General features: G+C 35.8%; 1 protein-coding gene across 19 annotated transcripts in view; it reads right to left on the bottom strand.

Moving 5' to 3' along the window:
- Window positions 1-519: 519 nt before the first annotated feature.
- The window catches only part of Dnc (phosphodiesterase dunce), a 324,716-nt gene continuing 301,077 nt past the window's right edge, over window positions 520-24,158 (bottom strand). For 18 of the 19 annotated variants that reach the window (XM_072901819.1, XM_072901822.1, XM_072901830.1 and 15 more), the window contains 5 exons: window positions 10,741-10,834; window positions 9,287-9,519; window positions 5,131-5,394; window positions 4,798-4,897; window positions 520-4,581 (listed from right to left, as the gene is read on the bottom strand). In XM_072901819.1, the coding sequence (XP_072757920.1) occupies window positions 3,776-4,581; window positions 4,798-4,897; window positions 5,131-5,394; window positions 9,287-9,519; window positions 10,741-10,834 (1,497 nt within the window). In that variant the 3' untranslated portion in view covers window positions 520-3,775. Of the gene's footprint in view, window positions 4,582-4,797; window positions 4,898-5,130; window positions 5,395-9,286; window positions 9,520-10,740; window positions 10,835-15,301; window positions 17,291-24,158 lie in introns of those variants that run through there. The other variant, XM_072901833.1, reaches the window with a different exon arrangement.

Below are 24,158 nucleotides of genomic sequence, written 5' to 3'. Positions count from 1 at the left end.
GAGTGTTTTACCTATTGGATTAAAATATTACAATGATACCTATTAATGTAAATGGTTTTTCATTATTATATTATTATTATTATTATATTATAGATGTTATACTTAATAATATATTTACAAATAAATTAAGACGAATCCGTGGTTTTATTCTACTCCATCTTCATCTCCTATTCTTTTTCTATAATTTGAGAATTAATTAATTGCTATTGAAATAGATTTATATAAAAAAAACTTAGATATTATTATTTAAAGTCATTTATAAATTATTCCACGCAATAAATATTCAAACGTTTTATGTGCATATCAAATATTTTTTATGATCAGCCGTATAATTATATATTTTTTTTTTAAATTGTTGAAATGGCACAAAGAAAAGAAAGAGTAAGAGTTCCGACAATAAATATGTTTTATTACACATATATCTCGTACGACGATTACACGATATTAATACATTCATTTAACTGTCCAGCAATCAAACAAGGTATTTTTATTTTTTCTCTCCTCATCATCTCATCACCATTATATAATTCTATTATTACTAAATATTGTTACACACATCTCATTGAATCACAATGCGATTTCAATTATATTCACACAGAACATTGGATCGCCACTTTCCGCGTGCTTTGTATTAATTTTATTTCGCCTTTTTTTTTCCTCTCTCGTCTTGCTTTTTTCGAATCTCTGACAAACAACCAAAAAATCAATTTATATACAAGAGACACGCTCCTCAATTGCTGCTCAAATAATATGATGTTTTAGAAATACTAATAAATCGCAATAATTCAATGAGATTTGTATGACAAATCGTATTTTGTGGCGTGTTTTTTCTTTCTTTTATATTTGTACCTGCGCGCATACCCGCGAGATCCATCGAGACGAGCGACAAGAAAAGTTTACAGAATAAAAGAACGAGTGCGTTTCCGCTCGTCCACGCCAAAATACAATACAATCAAAGGCGCACCCGCACTAAATAATTAAAAAGATCACCGTTTAATTGAATACTTTCGCCGAGTTTCCAATTCGGCGTCAGTGCAGAGGTACATCGTCGATAACACTTCATCGTCCCCCCCTCTCGTCCTTCTTCTTTCTCTTCATTCAAACGACGTTGCCTTTTGCAAAGCGAACGTATTCTCGATTCATTTGCGCAATGAGTGTTATCGTTAACACTAATTAGTAAATCAGTATCTTTCTCGCGCTTTAATCATTATTATTACTGTTAATATTATGATCATTATCAATAATTATTATTATTATATTATTATTATTATTATAACCTCGTTGCTTACGCCCTAAAAACTTCGTTAAGTTAACTCTCCTTCTTGACTTAACAATGGTAGTCGCGGACTCTCGTGAACCTCGGAGTTTCCTTACAAGCTAAACTTGGTGACCAGCACCAAAACACTCACTAGATCACTGTCTACAACACACATAGAGATTTTGCTTTCTCCGTAGTATTTTTTTCTTTTTTCTTTTTTGTTATGCGATTACAAGGTAATTCTCTTAACGTGATTAAGAAATGTATGATTATATGAGCCCGAGCTATATATCACCGCTTGTACACGCCTAATCAGACTCGTATATGCCAAATTTCATACTCCGTGTAGTTGATGGCAAGCTTTACGACTTAAATAGTTACAATGTTAATTTTGTTTTAGGCTGATCTTCGGTATACACTCGGTCATTAAAAAGACGTGTTTCTATTTTTTTTTTTTTTTTTTTTTTTTACATTCATTTCCCTGATATTATCGAGGCGCGCAATTGTCGCCATTTCACCAATACGACGAAATTAAAATATCTTCGTGCACAGTTTGCAAGTTCAAAAAAAAAAAAAAAAAAAAAAAAAAAGGAAAAGAATAAATCTTTGTGGGATGTAAATGTCAATTTTGTACATTAAGAAGCACGACGGTTGGCGTTGGACGATTGGCGATTTGTCGGCGCGATGAATTCCAAATTCGCTTGGAGCGATCGCGCTTTGAATACCGAACGAATTTGCAGCGAAATTTGAGCGATTCACGGACATCCGTGGCAAGAGGATGATTTCGTTCTCACGTTCCACGCGAGGTTCCAGAACGATTCGTTCACGCCGTCGGTCTGGAATATTCGTCGCCAGAAGACGTATTGGTGAACGGCACGCTCGGCAATCAACTTAACAATCACTTATATTACTCTTTGGTTAAAAACATCTATCGATATATATCCTCGCGCGCATTGTAGTTGTACGTATTGCGTTTGTGTCATGTGTCTGTGTATATGTGTGTGTTTATGTATACTTTTGTGTATATATTGTGTATATATATATATATATATATATATATCTCGCAAGAAGAAAGCGTCTCGGTAATTAATTTTAATACAAACTTAAAAGGCCAGCTCTCGACATAGTTGTGTATTAAAATTAATTGTCTTCCTATCTCGATGCCTTCCTCCCTTCTGCTTCTGCTGCTCGGTGCTCCCCCACTGATTACGTGATTTGGGAAAAAAAAGCGAATTTATCTCGCTGTTTTCTCGTAAATCATGTAGATGGTGAGTAATACTCTACGTGTTTGCTCTAGCATTTCCTTTATAGACACGCGGCTACTTCTGGATTCTCGTTTTCGATTACGAACAATTCAATTACGAACTTTTCTACGTCTACAAAGCGAACATGACAAAATCTTACGATTAAAAAGACAGGTATCCTTCTCTCTACCGATAAGTAGGTGGTAACTATTTGAATAACCGTCGAAGAACCAAAAGGATGAACGCCTAACTGTAACTGAGTATCTCTTTAATTGCTTTCTCCATTTCGTCACTTATTTCATTATGATGTAGTGTACATATCGGAATAACGTGTGCTCGATCCGTTCGATATTGTGTATATATAATTTTGAACATTGTTTATCATGGGACATTTTGGTTATTCGCAAAATTGAATCGCAACGCAATTAATTAATTAATTTACAACATCATATCATATCGTAACACAAGAAACAGATTGATGAGCGTATTTAAAACTTCCGTCGTATGCAAATAAATCTCAATTGACTCACGTATCACGATAATTTCTGTGCGGCGTTTGAAACGTTCAAGAAGACAGTGACATCGATCTGTTCGCTAATATGCTTCGGCTAGAATCCACTGTATATACTGTTGATATGTTGTTGAGGATCCTGCATGGTTCTGGAAGAATGGCTTCTTCCAACCTTCGACGGCGGCACATCTTCATCAAATATGTCAAAGAAAAAGATGATGGATTGATACACGATGGACGATCACCGTCCCACAATCGTCATCATCTTTGGTGTGTGCGTGTGGTATAAGAAAAAGAAAACATCTTGCCACCCACTCGATATATATATCGCAGACATGCAGCTGCCGCTTTCATTTGCGCAGGTACTTTGTGAAGAGATTCGCCCCTCCCGCTTGATAGAATTCAAATGAGATGCGGAGACGAAACTAGAACAACGACGACGACGACGACGACGACGACGACGACGGCAAAACGCGCTCCTTTCACGCTCTCCGTTTCGGTCCAGCCGAAGCGTAGCGATCCTGACGCATTTTCGCACCTCTGTCATAGTTCCGTCGTCGTCGGGACGTTACCTCCTGTTGCTCGATCGAGATGGCTCCCGTCATCTCAACCGCCTCCTCTCGTGGTCCGGCCAACGCGGTATAGGTCGATACAAAGGGACCGGCGGCTAGGCGCGGTTAGGTGCGAATGTCACTGACGCACGCGCCACCAGCTCTGATGCACCTTCTCGTGGAACTTTCTGCAAATCCCGGCGAGCCTCCGTCACATCCCAGCCTCCGTGGCGTTCTCCTCCGTCTCACCGCCCGCGTCCTCGCTGGAAAATTCACCGCCGCCGCCACCACCGCCGCCGGTATCACCGCCTTCGACCGTCTCGCCGCTCTCGTCACCTTCTTCCAACGTCACTTGAAAGTGTATCCTATCCTGTTGTTGCTGACTTTCATTCGTTGCTGGCTGTTGCGACTCGTCGGACGGCGGTGAGGGCGGTATCATCGATTGATACCAATCGCGGTTCTCTTCGAGAGTATCCAAAATCTCCTGCGCATCCGGATGCACCAGATCCGCCCAGGTCTCCCATAACGGATGCACGATATAGTCGATGAAGCCGACCTGCGACTTCTCGATTGTGGCACTATGCCGATCGCACATTGGACTTATGTCCATATTCTGCTCCCGTTCACGGTCGCCCTGCAGGAAGAACTCCTCCATCAGCAGACTCACCCATCGTCGGTAGAGCGGCAATGGTTTCGTCGGATTGGATAGATCGGCGCAGTGCACCAGGTTCTCCAGCACCTGAATGCGATCGGTATAGTTGTCGAGTAACAATACGCCGGATCCGGCGACCTTCTTCGTCTCCACCATGGTCTTCAGATCGGCCAGCAACGACATGTGTTTGGACATGTCCGTCGAGAGAACCATGTCGATAACCATCTTCCGCAATGTCTGCCGTTGCTTTTTCGTCATGTTCACGAATATGTCGCAGCCCTCGTTCTGCAGAAGCTTGAACGCGACTGCCAAATGATGATTCTCCAGCACCGACTCGTCGTTGTACATCAGCGCGAGCTCAGAGCCTGACGAAAACAATTATGGATCATTAATTCTCTCTCCGTTATTATAGCAACAAGGAGAATAGACAGAAAAAGATATAAAATAAAAACAAAGAGAGAGTACACTAATTGCACACTTTTTTTTTGCATGATAAAACAATATGTTATTTAAAATATAAACATTTCACATAGCGCAAATAAGTAATGAATTAAAAATGAAACAAAAATGTTGATATTTACTTGAATTAATGAGGAACTGATTCGTGAGTCCTGGATGGTCTACATCATGGATAGAAGCCGCGAATAATGCAGCGGTGATCTCCAACGGTGTGAACACGGACTGTAATATAACAGATAACGCATCACTTATGATGGATTATCACAGAATTATGCATTCTTCTAATATCTCGAGTTTTCCTCTTTTACAAAGGAATAAATATCTCGCACTCACCAATGGAAAAGATATTTGTAAGCAACTTATCATGTAGATGACAACAAAAGCTATTCGAGTTGTACAAACTTGGACAAACGATACAATGTGTAGAACAAAATGTATATCACTTTTATACCAACCTCTAGGGCAGGCGTGTTGAGCAGAGTGTGAGTAGACTGAGTCACATCAGCTGCGTGGAGGCTATTGTGGAAGGGATTATCCTTCACGTAATGATCCTCCAGGGTCATCATGAAGGTAACAAAAGTCTTGGGCGGTATTGCCAACGATTTGAGCAGATCTCGACTCTGGAAGGCCGTGTACGCCACGCAAGTGAGGGGTCGATTGTTGCTGAGCTCGCCTATCCTGAAGATGTCGATGCCCCACTTATCAATGTCCGAGAGCAACTGTAAATAAAAACATTAATATGTGATACACGATAGTATATACGTATATCGGCGTTGTTTAAGATATATACTAATTAAATGTTTTATTTCGAAGCGATATCACAAGATATTGTAATTATTATATCGCGGGTAGACGTTGATTTATAAACGCAAACGTTTACGGTCACTCACTAAATGAAAGAAGTCGATGTGTGTTTTGGCATAAAGATAACGGAGGTCCGAAGTTATCGCCAAAAGGTCACACGTACAGTTGATTATTGATGGACAAAGTTGTACAGAAAATCTCGGATTGTTTGACAGCGATAGTAAAAGTGAAACAAGATAACGTTAGATGACCAATTCATGAAGAAGAGATGGACAATTCGATATGAATAATTTGTAAATATATAAAATGTAATTTTGAGTAAATAACATCACCACCACCCCGATTAGCTTTTGTCTCGTTCTATTCTGTTAATAATACAGTTCCGTTTCTGAAGCAACACACGTGGGAAACATCAACTCCAACACCAAATGAAGTATTCATGACGCATAAAAGCAACATTCTGAGACGGTTGAATCATCTATTGCGTAGGTATAAAAAAAAATGAGTCTAGGAAAGCCTGCAGAATCATGTAGCCATTTAAGGACACGTCCTCGTCGCATTTTACTTTAGTAAGTGTATCGTCAACAGTCTTTCTACGAGAGAGCCGATTAATATGCAGAACAGTGATGATGCTTAATACTACTTAATTGCAATTTTCTTTCTCTTTTTTTTTTTTCATTGAGAAAATTTACTTTCATTCTCATAATGAAAAGATTTTTTGTTGCTTGTTTCCTCACAAAAATAAGAGCTTTGAGAAAATGTATACCAGTAAAAGGACGAAGGGTAGTTTTTAGAGCAGAAAGAACACATAATATTTTTATTCGATATTTAATCGAAATCAAATGCGATACTTTATCTCAAATCTCCTTTAGTTTATGGATGACGTCAAAATTGATATGGCTCTCGTCGTTCGCAGAAGAGTCGAAAATCAGTTTCTCTCTCGTCTCTGTCGTAAAAGATGCGTCGGTATAATCGCCCGAGTTATTAAGGTTATCGAAGTAACGCGACCTCAACCCAAATGCTTCTGTATATACCGATTAAAATACAACCTTGTAATCGCATGCCACAAAATAAACATTTTACTTTCTAAAAATCTTATCCTATGCCGACACTATCACGTCTACTTTCCGACAAAAAAAGTAGATAAATCGCGAAGTCAAATAGAAAAGGAAGCGAGAAAAGAGACATCAATCAATATGCACGATACGAGAAAGAATATTCAAGACTCGTTTCAGTATAAAAAGTATCTTCAACGAATTATAAATTTTAATGAGCACGAATCGATCAATTTTTTTTAAGTACTCTGTATTATATTAGGGTTCGTTGAAAGAAAAAAAAAAAAACGAGATGGAAAATATAAAGGTCCGTTTATACATTCCGGTTATTCGAGCCTTAACTCGTTTAATAAAATCCATTAAACTTTACTGCCAAGCGATTCCGTGACCGGCGCGACGCGTCTCGCGATATTAAAAACAACTCCCATTCTTTCTCGAGGTTTGGTCCCCAGTTGAAGCCCCTAATGGTTCATTCAGAGAAAACGGGATTTCACTCTGATGGGACTTGCTTTCTTAAAGAATAAACTCGAATAAGTATTCATAGTGCGTGGCCACGCACAGCGATGCGTGAAATTGAAATAACGCTACGTCACGACGCGGATTTGCGCGGAGAATAAAACGCGCAACGGTCGCACATGACATTATTATGCGTGCAGAGGTATAGTCTAGAAGCGTGAAAGTTTAACGAACACGCATCGCACAGTCAATATAGACTCGACACAATGCAACGTTAACGACATAATGCAAACTTTGTGCGCGAAACGCTTTAATTGCCGGTCTTTCTAATCCGAAAGATCTTGCCGCTGTTTAACCGGTCTAATCCCTCTCTTTCTCCCTCCCTCCCTCCCTCCCTCTCTCTTGTATTTTCTCGATGCATCGTTATATCGCCATTCCATGCATACTAATATTTTCGAAAAATCCAGTGTATACCGTAATCACATATGTGTATTTCGCCGGCGGATACACATATTGTTCAAGGATACCATTGGAATTTTCCGAAACCGATATTTACCGGTAACTGTCAATTCGCGTGTCGTGATGTAGTATTATACAGCGATATTGAGGTCCAATAAGACACAGAGATAAAAGCTAAAAACACTGTGGAATTCTCGGCTTCGCGGTAAAATTTATGCCAACATTATGTGTCGATCAAAAAAAAAAAAAAAAAAAAAAAAAAAGAAAAAAATGAAACGGAACCGACGACAAAAATAGTGAACGAGGTTGTTCACCGCGATAAATTTACCAAATCGAAACGTTTGCAAAAGAATCTTTACTATATATTTAGCAGATTAGTCTGTTAAAAGAAAAATTTGATAATTTAGTAGAATACAATTGTGTTCCAAAAATTTTATTTTCTATATAATTAATTAATTATTGTCAATGCGCTTGTTTGTGTGTGTGAGATTATATTTTTACATCAAGTATGACCGTTTAAATTATATATTACAGTTTTCGTAAATTGCGTAGCATGTGTTATAATATCTTCATTATTAATAAGAAAGAACGACACGTGTAATCCATTATATATGGTTTTGATATTGGATTTTGATTGTAAAGTTGTCGGAAAACAAAGTGATTGTTAATAATTATATACTGTATGATTTTAATAGAATTATCGTGATAATTGATTATTGAGATTCAATTGCAATTATTGTGTACATACCTAGTTATTAAAGATTCTCTTATTGTTAGTAAAATTTGTTTTTTATTAGTAACTGCATAAATCAAGCTTTTTCAATTATGAAACTAATTATCAAGCAATAAAATCGTATTAAAGTCGTGAATAAATATATAATTACAAGAATTATGTATATATATAAAATTATTATTATATATAATTATAAATCTTCTATTAATATAATTCCCCCTTTTGTTTTTCAAAGAGTTTTACGTATTATAGTCGATAATATATACATATATATATATATATATATATATATATATATATATATATATATATATAACGGATTACACGTGCTCCCTTGTTAGGTTGCACATTAACAATAATCCTGCAAAGTTAAATAAATCTCTATTCTGTCGAACCCTGTAATCAGTTTAGCATCGGTACGTGGGTGAATGTCATTCCAGGAAATTCTATCAAAAGCCACGTTAGTATCTGACGATAATTAGATATTTTCCAAGATTATAATATAATACATGCGTATATATCGCTCGTGGGTGCAATATTCGAACTCATCGAATCGGATAGGAGTGAAAATTTATAGACGTACAGCTATTTCATGAATATCAATATTTGAACGTGGGGCTGTGAATTTTCTCTCTTATTATACATTTACTCTAAATGCAAATCGTAGTCATCATATGAATCGACTGCGTTATTAATGCAAATAAAAAATAATATATCGACACGAAAGACATTTTATTTTCATTTTTTTGGCATGTGCGTATATATTTTCTTTTACGCAACTGCCAATAATTCTTTCTGAGCTACTTGAATTACATAAAATCCCGTTATTTTCTCTCTGTGACTAAGACATTTCTTTCAACGGTTTTCAAATCCCAGATAATTATAATATCGTGTCCTTGTTTATTTTTTCTTTTTTTTTACAGCAATTAATTTCATTTTTTATCTTTTTGCCGCGTACACGCTTACGAGTCCTCGAACCGCGATTTGTGATTCGGGAGCCCAGCTGTGTGTGTCTGACGTTGCCTGACATGTATACGCGTAAAAGAGACAAAAACACCGACACACACGCGGTGGCGGTAAAGGTATTAAAGGTCAAAGGATTACCTTGCCGAGATCCTCCTCGTGCGGTGTTTCCACCCCGTGAGGCGGCACGCGCTCCCCGGTGAAGCTGTTGGTGTGTGTCAATGGCCGTTTCACGCCGCTGATGTGTGACATGGCGGCCGGGCCCCTTTGTGCACGATCCTTTTTCTTCGCCGCCCTTGCATCCGCGCTACCCGCAGCCGCGACCGCCGCATCCTCGATTCGCAGAGATGGTAAATCCAGCTCCTGCTGCTTGTCTACAGGGAGAGGGTGAAAAGCGACGGAAGCATGAGTGGATAAGTTAATCGGTCAACTCTGATCGACGTTACAAACTAAACTTGGCGGTAAACTTCCGATATAAAAACGATAAAAAAATATGATGTCAAATTATATCGTGTAAAAATATTTCATAAAAAATATATTATGTATATTAAATATAATATTAAATAATTTGCAGAATTTATAAAAACCAACTCGGACAAATAATCGATATATGTGTAAATAATATCATTAAGAAGAATGTTGAGATTAAAATGCAAAATGATGTTCTATCGCTTTTGCTACTGCATGATCATTGTTGCATCTGGATACTCGTATCAATCAAAATGACAATGCACCTGCATTATATCTCTGCTTATGGATTATCTAATGCGTTTATTATCAGCTTGTAGTATTTGTCGCCAGATTGACCGATAAGTCGAACAGCAGCTGATAATTCGTATCATATAGTGCAACAATATTAAGGAAACTTGTCATTACGTAAGATTATACAGTTGCATCATCAAACGCGTTCGGTTCATTGCAAAAACGCGTCTCTCTCTCTCTCTCTCTCTCTTTCTCTCTCTCTCTTTCCGATTTCTTTCTCTTACGATTTCAGAAAACTTTCGCTTCACAGCCGATAATCGAACGGAACTCGTTAGGAAGCTACGTAACCAAACTCGTTACGCTAATGAAATCAGTATGTCGTAAACAAGGCTAAGAAGCGCAGACAAGGATTACTTCGTTCAAGATAAATAGGCACAGATGGAATGGATGATATTTAATAAAATATCGCGTCGCGTTCCGGAAAATCATATCTTCTGTCATATAGGTGTGTCTTGTGCAGAACTTCTGTCTCGAGTACAAAGGGATCGATCGACGATGGTTTTTCGCCGATAAACCTTGCGCGACCGCAGACCGACCATTCGTCGGACAAAGCGAGCTAACCAGAATGAATGGTCATGGTGGTACCGGTTACGGTCTTTCAAGGGCTTTTAATGCGTAAGAGCGCTCGTTTTATTGCACCCAGTAAAACTCGCTTCTGGCGATGACCTCGTTAGACGCAGTGTCGCGAGTTTCTCGCCATGTGTTTCCTCTGGCATTTCGCGGAAACGTAGCTTTTTTTTTTTTTTGAAAAAACGGCACACGTCAATCTCTATAGGTATTATTATAATAATCTTTTGTGTACCTGATGAAAGAAAGGATCGTATTCTACTTACCAAGAAAGGTACTGCAGATATATTCCGAAATTTGATTGCCAGATTTGGACGATTCCGAGAAATGCGATAGCTCTTTGTTCAGCATTCTCTTGAACTGTAATCAGAAAAAAATGGTTGATCATTAAGAGAGTCAGATCAATTGTAAAGAATAATCAAGGACGTATCTTGCTTGATATGAAAATCAATAAATTATTGCGATAACGTATATTCTTCACAAATTGTATACATAAATGAACTCACTTGTACTGCACTCTGAACTCGAATATTTTACATCGTCGAAAGAATATGCCTACACAATTTTCTACAACTTGATGAGGGGAATTAAATTAGATTGCCTGAGATAAAATTTATTGTTTCTACTAAATCGACTGTAGACATAGATTTTGCGAAAGGAAGAAAGTGATTCGGGGAATTTTTTTATTAAAAAAACGGATAACGATGTATTGAAAAGCTAATACGAGATACCAAGATTTAAAAAAAAGGAGAAAAAAAAATGAGGGACTGATATAGGCCGGATTTTAATAATCTGCCAGGGCGACCGACAAAAACCTCCTCTCCTTCTCGTGAATCTTCTACCCTTATCTTGTCACGAATATTTACGATATTTGTGCGTATCATCCGCTCGCACGCACGCACGCACGAACGCAAACTCTCACCAAATAATGCCGGTCCCGTAGCATTTGTGCTTTCTGCTCTTATCAAAGACGCTATCATCGCGCACATATATCATCTTCGCGACAAATGCAAATATATGTATTTACGCAAATATATACACATATATATGATACTTGTGAATCGGGGTAATGACCCGCGAACCGAAATTATTGAGTAATGTAACACGCTAAATTAAACATCTTCCATGACTTAATACATTTTGACAAAAAGATGGCAATTGTCAAGTTTATAAAATTAAAAATTTTTACGCACACATGTTGTCTTTAATAATTTTTTTTACTGCTCAATTCCGCACTATCTGTTTCGAATTTTGTTGTTGACATTCAACCTTCTTGATGAAAATAGATAATTGCCTCGCATTATCGGACTAATTAGTTCAATTATCGTGTGCTTGCATAGCTTATTACGTATATATCTGCCAAATGAGAATTAACGAGCGATAAAAGGATGTATGTACATATTCGTGCATCGTCATATTTTTTATAAACATATACTTTGTATAGCAATTATTATTCTCTGCTAACACGGTCACGTTACCTAATTGTCGAGATGTAAAGTAATTCCTACAATTTAGCTTGGAAAAAAATCTTCAAATAATAAAGATAGAAAAAAAAAAAACGTCAATTGCAACAGCCTTGTAAGAGACAAGAACATAAAAGAGGCGTGACAGGTTGATTCAAAAGTTCTTTTACCGGTAATTTTTACAGGGGTGTATATCATCTAGTATTTTTTGTTTTTATCTTCTTAAATAACTCTAATTTTCGCTTTAAAAATCGATGTGTTTTATTCTCAGTGTATGATACGTTATCTCGCGAAATTTGATGAAAGGAGGGCGATTATTACTGCGATTCAGAGGTATACGGAATTGTTTGCTTCCATAAAATATTGGTATAATGTTTATCGCAATGCGTCTCATTCGTTCAAAATATGATGTGCCTCCTCTGCGTGGTATTGTAAAGATAAAGAGGAGATTTTCAAGTAGGTTTCAAGTAGGTCAATGGAAAAAACTCAATGTAAAATGCCTGATGTATGCGAATAATAAATCGACGCGTGAGCGTTTTACATTCAAGTGCACTGTAAGATTTTCTTTAAGTGCGACGAATCCAGCGAGAATCGAAATCTAATTTAACAACGTGGCACGCGTCGAGCACGTCGCGTTATATCGCGAAACTAACGCCTGGGCTCGCACAATCTCGTTTCAGGTAGTCACGTCGAGATTTCGCGAACGAGCAAAGCAGTCATAAATTCAATGGCATTATTTGCGGAATATAAATCTTCTTGCGATAATTCCTAGTACATTATGCTATAACGAGATGCTTCTGCAATAATATTCCGCTTTAAAAAAAAGCGGAGTATTGTATACGAGAGACGTCAGGAATATCTTACAATTTGTTTAATTGTATGCATTATCAAGAATTTGAGCTACATCTGTACATGAAGATAGATATCGAGTTACTGTTTCTAAAAAGCTTGATAAATTCACTGATAAATCTTGCTTAATTTTATGTAAAAGATGATACAATATTCTAGGTATCATCGAAAATGATTACGTCATTAAAAATTTATATTGAAGCAATCGTAACGTAATTAAATCGCATCGATGTGATTGCAGATAAATGCAAAAACGACGATAAGATTGATAATTACGCCCGTTTTACAGATAAGGTAATAAAAATCATTTAATAATATTAAAAGCGTAATTATCTGAAAAGTATCACGAGAAAGTATGGAGATGCAGATATAAAATGTAATCTATATAAGTCCTTCGAGATGAAGGATTAATTAAACTAACGTGACAGCGTCAATGTTCTATTTGCGATTCACCTTTCTTTCATATAATTATCAATGAACTTTCATTGAAAGGTCGCAAAAGGTCAAGATTGCGTCAGCATTCCTTAGTACTCTTGGACGTACTTCGTTTTTATTAAACAATAAATATTGTTTCGCATGATTTATTGTTTTCATTTAAAGTCCCGTTGAACTTTACGGGCTAATCTCATTTGTTATCAACTCCAGATTACTAATCATTGGTCAATTAGTGTTAAACTAACATCCTAATTAATATTAAACTAACATCCTAATTTAGCAAAATTACTTCTCTTCTCTTTATATACCTTTTATTATTTTTCTGATTATATATTTTCCTCATTTCTATTTTTATCTGATTTTTATCACATTTAATTTTCATATCCTCTATTTTTTTGTCCTTTAAAAAGTTTTTATATTCCAAAATTATCCATCTATCTATCTTCTACTCCTCACGATACCATCTCCAGTAAAATGAAATCTCTGCTATTACGAAAGTAAGACAAGCATTCGCATCCGGCGCGTCGCATTATTGTGTTCGACACGAACTAATTCCATCAAACTTGATTGAACTCGCGTAAGAAACATATTTCAGTATTTTTAATCCGGATATTTGCAAGTATAAAGAATCGTGAACAGAATATTAAATCGAGGAAACACAAGCCTCAATATCCGCGCGTTCTTTACGACATGAATAAAACCGCAGTTATTGCAATATTATTATTATAGTGACGCGGATGAAATGACATTAATTAAGGCCGGCGATTGCTTGACCCTACGATATAACTTTATCTGTCATATCTCCTCGAGTCTCGCGTTTGGCCGATAGTAGAATCTCTCGCTTGTTTCTGGGATAATCACAGAAACAGCCTGTATCATTTTATTAGTTTTCATTATATCTTTCAGTTGAACATTTCAGTTTTTCGATTTAACATTCTGTAAAAAAGAATCTTTTAACGTCACTAAAAAATTTATGTGCGCCACAACAGCCGTGTTTACAACGTGTGTCGTGTATCGGATTAGACAAAGATAATTCTTGAAAAAACGATACGATTAAACAATGATCTTTGCTCGATGTATCTATTGAGATCACGCGCGTGATAAACGATTTCTCTCCGCTTTCTTCGTAATCGAGTTCTGAGAACCATTTCTTAATTATTTCAATTGCTAATCGAGATTAATCGTCGCCCTCATCCGAGATAATATTAATGCGTCGAGAAGAAATTTTTCGCGAAAGCCTTTTTTGCGCAGAAAAATCCTCTCGATAAGATTATTCAAAGTATCGATATACGTCTGACAGCTATTTGACAGAAGACACGCGAAGTTATCCATAACATGGTCTATATAATTGGACAATGAGTAGACCTGTCATTTCACGATATATCTGTCATTTTTCATATCGATGTATGATTTTGCGATAATTTAGAATTCAGGTCACACCAAATGAAAATACAGCGCCAAATTATTTTACCAGCCATACGTTATCCTCTGTTGCGACATCGTTGATTACGAGTTACGACAACAGCAGTAGTAAACGAACGTGTTCTCGCACGATCGATTGTCTTTCGAAATCCTATACATATTGTAGCGCATTTATTTGCCCAAATTATCGTGACAGATGTTGCAGTGAAATCTGTCCATTGATCCATTGATAAAAATCGAATATCGTAGATACACACGTTGGTATATTACATTTTCTGTACTTCCTCATATTTAGTTTCATTAATTAAATGCTACTAATTATCTTACTCATTACAAAGTGACTCATTAAAATTGATAAATAAACTTGCGTCAGATTAATTTAAATATAATAATATTTGATATATTTAATTATAACTATATTAATAGTCGTAATAATAATAGTAATTATAATTATATTAATAGTATATTTAATGTCGTTTGAGCTTATTGAGACTATATATTTTACAATAATATACAATGTTAACTTTATCGCTGTAGTTTCCATAATTAATCAAAGTATAAGATGGGAGGAAAATACACTAGAACTGAAGGAAGAAGTCAATGTCTGCTCGGATACATCGTGCCAATTAAGTCGAGTATCAAACAATTCCGAAATTACCTGCAACGCCATGATGCTAGCTATTGCTGTGAGATCCGCCAAAGTCCTCAGATAATTGAAGTACCTAGCGGACTTGTTCATGTTGCCCGTTTTCACTTCACTGTTCGTCGTCTGCGGCATCATTGTGCGACCTATCCAGCTCCAGGGTACACGACTTGACACTTGAGAATTCTACCGTAAAAAAAACCTCGACAAAAGAGTCGCGTTTGCGTGCGACGAGAACGAGAGAACGACTGTCTACCTGTGTGGTCGTACGTGACTTTCACAAAGGGACGGTTTAATAGAAACGGGTCTCGTAGATCATCGGACCAGCTGTCCGAGTCCAGACTACCCGGTGTAAAAAAAATTCCTCGACAACGAGGAACAACGCGAGCCCCTGGTGACGTATCGGCGAGAACTACTCCAGTTTCAGTCCTGACTTTCGTCGTTTCGAAGCGTGACGCGGAAGAGGAGTCACGGACTGCGCGAGAGCACTTTCTGATTCACCGACACGTTCACAGCTCACTCCTGGCTAAACGCCCGGCAAGTGGCGGAGGCTGCGAGCCGTCCAATCGCTAAACGTAGTCTACGAGCCTGAACCGGGACGGCCAGGCTTTTTATCTCCGACCGCTCCGCGTGTCGGTCCCGTCTCCGCGGCTTATTTCGGCTCTCTCTCTCTCTCGCTCGCTATTTTACACGTGCCGATGTCTCTCTTCGCTCCACTTTGCAGTCCCGTAAAGAGAACGGCCGCGCAGTGGGGGGCGTGAAACGGGGAACCAGCGAGTTACTGCGGATACAAGTGCAGTGCCATATGATAGTCGCATTGCTCCTGCATTTATCTCATTGTCAGTCTAGACCGAATATGTAATTTTTAAGAAGCTTCAACACGGTCCCCTAATATCGAAACCTTACCTAATTCATCAAGTTTAGTTTATAGCGTTTTTCGCTGTTTTTTTTTTTTTTTTTTTTTTTTTTTGCTAGATTGTAGGCTACTTATTTTTTTTACAATGAACAAGAAAATTTATTTAATCAAAGTTTCTTGGAACTTTAAATTGACGTTGGTTCACTAGAGCTCTTTTAAGAATTTCAAAACTCTAATAATAATGAAATCAATAAGTCCAATTAAGCCTCGAACTGAAGATTTTAAAAAGAAGATATATCTGTGTAATTTATTTGTTAATAACTTTAATTTGAATTCAGTGAAACGTTGTTTAATTCTTGATCTTCAGACAAATTTAAATTCGATAATTATTTTAAAGTGAAAAGAAATTGAAAGAAAAAAATATTGTTCACCTAGACTGTACTTTACAAGACAAACGCAATAAATTCATAATACAAAGAACTCGCCTATTTGATGCGCGGATTTTCCACGATCCATCTCATCAGCAGGAAATTTCAGTATTACAGAAATTGCAAGGAGAAGCTAATTTCATAGAAGCAATATCTAATTCATAGCCTGCTGCAATAATCTCCCAATCCTGCTACAGAGGGAATCCAGTGGAAATGCGGAATAGTACAGAATAGCCTCGCACAGGAATCAGTTTCAAAGGGATCCGTCAATAGACACGTGTCAGTTGACACGCGCAAAATGACACGTGCCAAGCTCGCGAAGCCACCTTAATGAAAGTCAGTTTTCACCGTTTTATTAATTATTTCATCCAGATTAACGATAAAATATTCTATAGGAAATTATTATGTTAATACAGTGAATGAGGAATGAATACTAATTCCGTTTATCACAATATATTTCGAGTGCTGCTTAAATTCGTTCTACTTCTTAGAGTTCGCCAACAATGAGCACGCAGATAAATTTGGACTTAAGACGAAAATTCAACGTGAATGTTGCCAGCCACTTACCTCGAACTTATCGTCTATACTTCGAATAAATCTTTACTTCGAAGAAAATTACATATCACAATTTTTCTCTGTCATTTAACGTATCATCGAGTTCTAGGAATATATTGTGTGTGTCATCTCTCTTCAGATAAAAAAAGATTTCTTCAAAATAGAAAATTCTGCTCTACTTCAAATGTAACTGATATATTTAATGTTTTTTCACGAAATTTTTTTTTACTTTAATTTTGTAGAGAAATATATTTACGATTCAAATAAATAAAAATAAAAATTAATAGGCAAAAAATATTAGCAACGAGAATATTACAGATTTTCGACGTATACGAAATTTATTGAAAAAGAATAAAGTTTCGCTGCGCAAGAGCAAGTTGTATCGATAATTGCTAATTAGATGATGAAACTGTGCGACGTGACACGACGCACGCGCCGCCATTCAATAGTTTAGAATTGCTATCCTCGTCGCGCTAGCCAAGTTTAATGCGCGTTCTTTACCAACTTTATCTCGATACAATAGAATCTAACTTTGATGCAAACCTAACGGAAATTTAAGGCACATCAGTTTAAGTGATTAGTTGACGAAAATCACAGAATACATGCCTCGCTGTCAACGTTCATTATAGCGTATGATTAAACAAGTATTACGTTATGGCATGATTAATGTTTAACGACGTAAAAGGTCTCATCACGCTATCCTTTGTTCTGAGATTCAGATCCATAAATCATTTGATGAGGAATATTTAATTAGCTTATTGCAAGAAAGAACGTGCTATTTTTCTGATAATACAATATTCTTTTAGATAACAATAAGATATAATGATACATTTATGTTAACAATACGTCATTAGTATTAATCATAAATTTAAAAATATCCAACTATAATATTCTATTTATAGCATATGAATTTGTACATTATATGTAAAGGAGACGTTATAAAAATCATTTACTCCTCCAGGAGCAGTGATGTACATATAATACGTAGCAGTAAAGATACAGAAACCTATATTATGTTTATTCTTTTATCAAGAAACATGCGTTTCTCAGAGATTCGTGATTCTGCGTAGATAGTTTGTTTAAAGTATTCGTAAAAGAGAGTGAGATAGACCGGCAGCGAGCATCACAGACGTAAAGATCGCGTGGGTGCAGATTCTAGCTAAGACGCAAAAAATTTACAAATTTTATTCTAGATTTTTACTCCGGAAATGCAAATATAGTTATAAATACAGTTTATACGATTAAAATTTATATCAAAGTCATGTTTATTTCAAGCGAAAAATTCTCTGCAATGGAAAAAAAAGTCTAAAAGATTATATTCAATTCATAGTATATACGGTAAAATAAACTGAAAAATTGGTCTCTTTGAATTTCTCATTAAATATAAAAATTTTTCACAGAAAAAAAAGGAATTTATTATTTTTAGAAAAAAAACCAACCAAATGTCCACTCATCAATATTGATGAGTTTATGTTCAAAGTAATATGTAACTAAACTAAAGTGTGTTTTGCTTCCATTTCATTTTTATACCTTCACGTCACGATGCATCGAGAAATATGTGTAACAGAAATATTTATCACAAAAGTGCTGTTATGCATCTCTTAAATTTTCAGGAAAAAAAGAATATATACAGATATTTGCCTTCTATAGAATCGTGGAAGAATCCAGGTATAAATATCAAACTTCCAGGTATAAAAAAGAAAAAAAAAAAAAAAAAAAAAAACCGGCCAATTTATTTTCGCAAAAGTCGAGCGTTATCAACTTAAAGCGATCTTGAGGCAATCTCTTTATGTTTGTTACAACGAACTCTCGAGTATTAAAAATAGAGTCTCGCGCATTCTCTCGCTTGGCGAGAAGCGAGAAAGTGACAATTTCGCGGCGACAATAACGTGCGTCCCGCATTATGCGCTCGCCCGCGTGCAAGACGCGTGCGTGGCACGCACGCATTAACGCGCAAGCAAACAACGTGTCCTAGCTTGAGGAGGAGGAAGCACCATCGATGCACCTAACGCATCGGTGACGAAAAACATGAATGTCCCTCGTGAGAAGCGACGGATTATCGATCCGTTGCAGCCGATGCATGTGGGCTCCGCTGTCGTCAGAAATAGCCCAGTTCCTCCTTCTGATGGGTGAAAGAAGGTCACGGTAATGAACTATTTCGCTTATTTTTAACGCTCCACGTTCTATCCGGTTATCGGTGGTGCCGTTATCGCCAGTGTTTTTTAACACGACGATCGTACGCGGTTAAAATACAATTTCAAGTATTACACGAGCGTTTAGTGCCAATTTCATATTTCATTTCCAGCATATATATATATATGAATATGTTGTTTATTACATTATCGCGAACGGATGGCACTTAAAAATTAACGAAGGAGACGATTATAGTCTCTCTGATAATATAATACGTATTTTTGCAGTAATATGTATGTGCGAAATAATAATGACTGAGTTTATAACTTACGTAAACCTAGATTAAACTGATATCACATTGATACGGATTTAGAAACAGTTCGCTAAATTATTAAGTAGTCATGAGTGCTATCATTATATGTATATTATTAATAACGGTATTCCTGAAGCCTACACGATGCGAGATAGCATCTTGAAACAGTAAATTCAATGAAACTCGTGCATCTTCCATTAGAGTAGATCAGTAGATATTCTTATCTGCCAGCATTTAATTTCAGTAGAACGCCGGTAATAAAAAGCAAACATTTCAATTTTCCGATCCGTTACAAGATTGCACATTCATTTCCGACGCCATAGAATAACTTCAGTCATTACATATGCAAATATGGTATAGTTACGATACATAAATGATATTGCGAAATATTGCATATCAGTTATATAATCTTAAACCAGCTTTAAGCGTAACATAATAAATTTAGAAGAAACTCAAGCAAGTTCAAGTATGTACGATCAATTTATCTTCGGCATACTTTCAAGAGAGCCATAATATATTTCTTCCAACATCTCTCTGAAGGAGGAAAGACATGTCTTTAAGATATGTTTTTTCTGTCAACGATTAACCTTCCTAAAAATATCAATCCCCGTCAAACGGAAATTATCAAGAAGATTGACCATCAACCAATCTTTATCATCGTAATATAATATCTTCCTCAATTTCTAGTTTCTCCTTGAAGTGTATCACTGATCGATAAACCTTCGACAAGCGTTGGCAAAGCGTTTGAAGTAAAATGAATTTTCTAGATCCAAAGCGACATTCCTTCTCCTTATAATATCTGATTTCCGCTTGTCTGTTGACGTGCGCATGCAAATTATATAATAAATGATACCGACACAAACGCAAGCGTGATTGATGATTTTTATATATAGCTACATTTCAATTTGTTTTGAAATATGTTCCATTATCTCTTGTATATACGTCAATTTAAATTTCTCTAATTTCCTCTTAAGATAGATACAAGTTACAAATTACGTCGACAAATGATGGCAATGCACGTTAAAGCAAATATTATTTTATCGTAAAAACGAGCTATAATAATTTCTTTCGGAAATACATTCTAATATTTTAATTTCGGAATATATTTCAATATTTTAATGTGTCTGCTCGTGTTTCCGCATGACATGTACAAAAACTTTCGAGGATACAGTCATTATAATCTCAATGTCCTTGTCTCAAGGAAGTCTTTTTTCACAGATGTTATGTAACTATTGACAAATATCGTCTCGTTTCCCAGTGGCTTATTCCGATATTTCCTCGAAAAATCCTCGACATAGACGTTGGTGTGTATTCATGTATGTGTCATCTGAATAATTAATTACAACTACAATGTTCGGAAGATAATCGCGATGAACACGCATAATATAATCTCCCTATTGTCGCGAAACGCTACGATATTCCCGCCGGTAAAATTCCTCCTGTGCTCTATAGACTGTCGTTTTTTTATGAGCAGACGGAAAAATTCCAAACGTGTTGCATGCCTGCATAATTGAACATGCAATTTTATTCTCATGCAAATGTATAACAAAAAATTCGCCTCGATGCTCTCAACAATTGACATTTCGCGAACACAATAGAACCACTTGCAAGTATCAATCTATTTGTTTTATATCTTTCATTACATTTTATTGAAACTTACTGGACCCTCGATTGCTTAATAACGCTGTTTAAATCTGGCGTATATGAAGAATGAAACGATAGCACGTCAATATGTCTCTATTATTGTCTAGCAGCTGTTCACGAACTGGGCACGTGCCGCATGCGGACATCGGCTACTTATTGTGTACAATAACTAAACAAGCATCACGAGGTTCATAAATAGGATCAGATTGCCATGTGTCTAATACATCCGATCACGCAATCTCGCTGCTCAATATTTCGATTGATGATGTCGCCGGAACGGGAAGTCACATCGAGCTGTTGTCGATAACGCTATTCATTTTTACATAATACTGAATATACATAATTTCATCTCATGTTTATTTTTTATCTTTTAACAAATTTTACATAAAATTAACTTAATAATTTTTGTATAATTTTTATATGCTAAAAAATCAATTGACTAATTTTGTGGTTTGATGACAAAAATTGTTGCTTTTATGATCCTATCTTTATTTATATTAATATTAAATCTTCATATCTCATAGAAAAAGAAAACATTTTACATCTAAACGTCTTACTTATCAGTCGTAAACAGCTTGCCTTGATAATTATGTTTAACTTTTCATAAGTAAAAATCTCCATATCTTCTAAATAAAATTATTTTGTTAGAAAAATTATTACAAGACAAATTTATATTGGCTTATACAGTCAAGTATTTTTGAGCAGTGAAAAGATTTTCGAAGAAGATCTTTATTTAATCGCAATAGCATCTTGCAATAATTGCGATTGAACTTGTTGTGATGAGAAAAAGCGAGAACACGGTCAATCGGAATGATTATACGACTCATTAGAAATATTCTATATTCATCTCATAATAATAATACCGCACAAACAGGTTTAAAATATGCTACTATTTATACAGAAATACTTTTAACATGTCCGCTTATCAGAGATAACAACACAAGAATATAATATTAATAAACTTGTGAGTTATACTCCAACGTACCCCAAGAAATTTCAAGCATCTAAATACAGCAAAAGAGAAATCCGCATTTACTTTGAAAATTTAGCTAAACTTAAACGTGAAAGATAAAGATACTTGAGGATGTGATATTTCAACGCTTAATCATGCGGCGAATGTGACTTTTGGAATGAAAGCGACTTCTTGCACGAGATCGTAGCCTGATGAGAAGATTCGAGATCAAAACAGATCCCGACTATTTCGAGAACGTCATAGCTGTGTGATTTTGTATGCGGTTCGAGTAGATGGTTTCTTCTCGCAGTGGATTCAGAGTAACAACACCGTTATAAATTAATCGCAAACCATCGCGAGACTGACATGCAGTCTCGGTGCAACAACCATGTCGGGAGATAAGAGCTATCACTTGCATGTTGGTATAGTCGGAAATTATAGCGCGCATACACAATAGTGTGTGAATGACGATGATGACGTTGGTCCTTGAGATGGAAGCGACCGGAAGATAATGGATGCTTGGATAAAACGTGCTATTCACGAGAACATATAAATGAGATAAGCGTGTCGCGCAATTTTTATCGAAATCTAATTCGTTATATTGAACATTAAAATGATCTATAATAAATGTGTAATATTTAACTATTGTTAGAACCTATATGACATGTTTGTGTGACACGTATCCATTATTCGCTGAATATAAAGTATATCATTGTCATTTATAACCTCATTAATACTTGATTACATTAATAAAAAAAAAATACGCAGTTCTTACACCCGGTTTTTTATTTATTTTTCCATTAATCATTATTTATTTCTATCAAGGCAATTCTATCGATTCGTTCGATGCGTTAAAAAATTAAATTCCACGCTTTGAATGTACTTTTCAAATCAATAATTATTAATTCTGTACGAGTATATAAATAATACCATTGTATTTTTTATCGATTGTATATTAATTAATTTAATTGTGAAACTTGCGGGATTTAATTTACTTGCGATAGCTAGCGGTATCAAAATATTCTTTTACATGCGCGAGAGAGCAATGGTTACATCTACATTAACCATATATATATATATATATATATATATATATATATATATATATACTCTTTCCACGTGTATCTTTCACGTGCCATTATAGTCGAATTGCAACGCAGTTACCATTAAATTGTAGAGTATATTGTACACGAATAAAGGGCGACTGAAAATAACTCTTGTCATCAAAATAATAGTGACGTACTCAAGGCAATTAATTGTTTATTTCATTATTTTCCACAATCCTTTCCACAATTCATCGAACTGAGACATTCTGTTCGGTACGCGTCGATATTTAAATGATCATTTATGGCAAACGAATTACAGGATAAATAAATAGCTGAAGCAATTTAGAATATCTCATAAAACCGGTATTTCCAGTTTTATATATTGTAAAAAACACCTACACAAAAAAACGCAAGGAAAAATAATTAATAATCGTCTGAATTATATTTTCCGAATTTTTTTTTCTTGTTTACTAAAATACAACAATCAAATAAAGCAATTAAATCATTAATAAGGCTTGTTATGTTTACAAAATTAAAAAAAAGATATTACAATATCTGCGAAGACGGCAATTAATCGGTAGACTCTGAAAGTTGATTAAAATTGACAACTTCAGAAAACAAATTTTTATGTTTTGTATGAATAATGTGCGAGAGATATTTTATCGGAAAAAAAAAACTGAATAATTTCTTATTGATATCTATAACGATTTACGCATCGTCACGCATCCTATTACAAATTTCATTCGTTGAACTGTATGAATGCATTCTAGGTTTATGCTGAACGTAACGACAAAAATCAGAATGATAAAATAAATCAATCTTTGAAATTCAATAACAAAAGTATATATATCTGTTGATATCTATAATAAAACCAAGCAACCTATAATCCCGTCGACTTGTAACGGCGACACGTGTGAATACATATAACGCTAAAAAAAGAAAAAC

Source organism: Anoplolepis gracilipes, chromosome 11 (assembly GCF_047496725.1).
Source record: "Anoplolepis gracilipes chromosome 11, ASM4749672v1, whole genome shotgun sequence".
Lineage (NCBI taxonomy): Eukaryota > Metazoa > Arthropoda > Insecta > Hymenoptera > Formicidae > Anoplolepis > Anoplolepis gracilipes.
The sequence above is the reverse complement of the archived record's forward strand: the minus strand, read 5'-3'. Positions and strand labels throughout refer to the sequence as shown.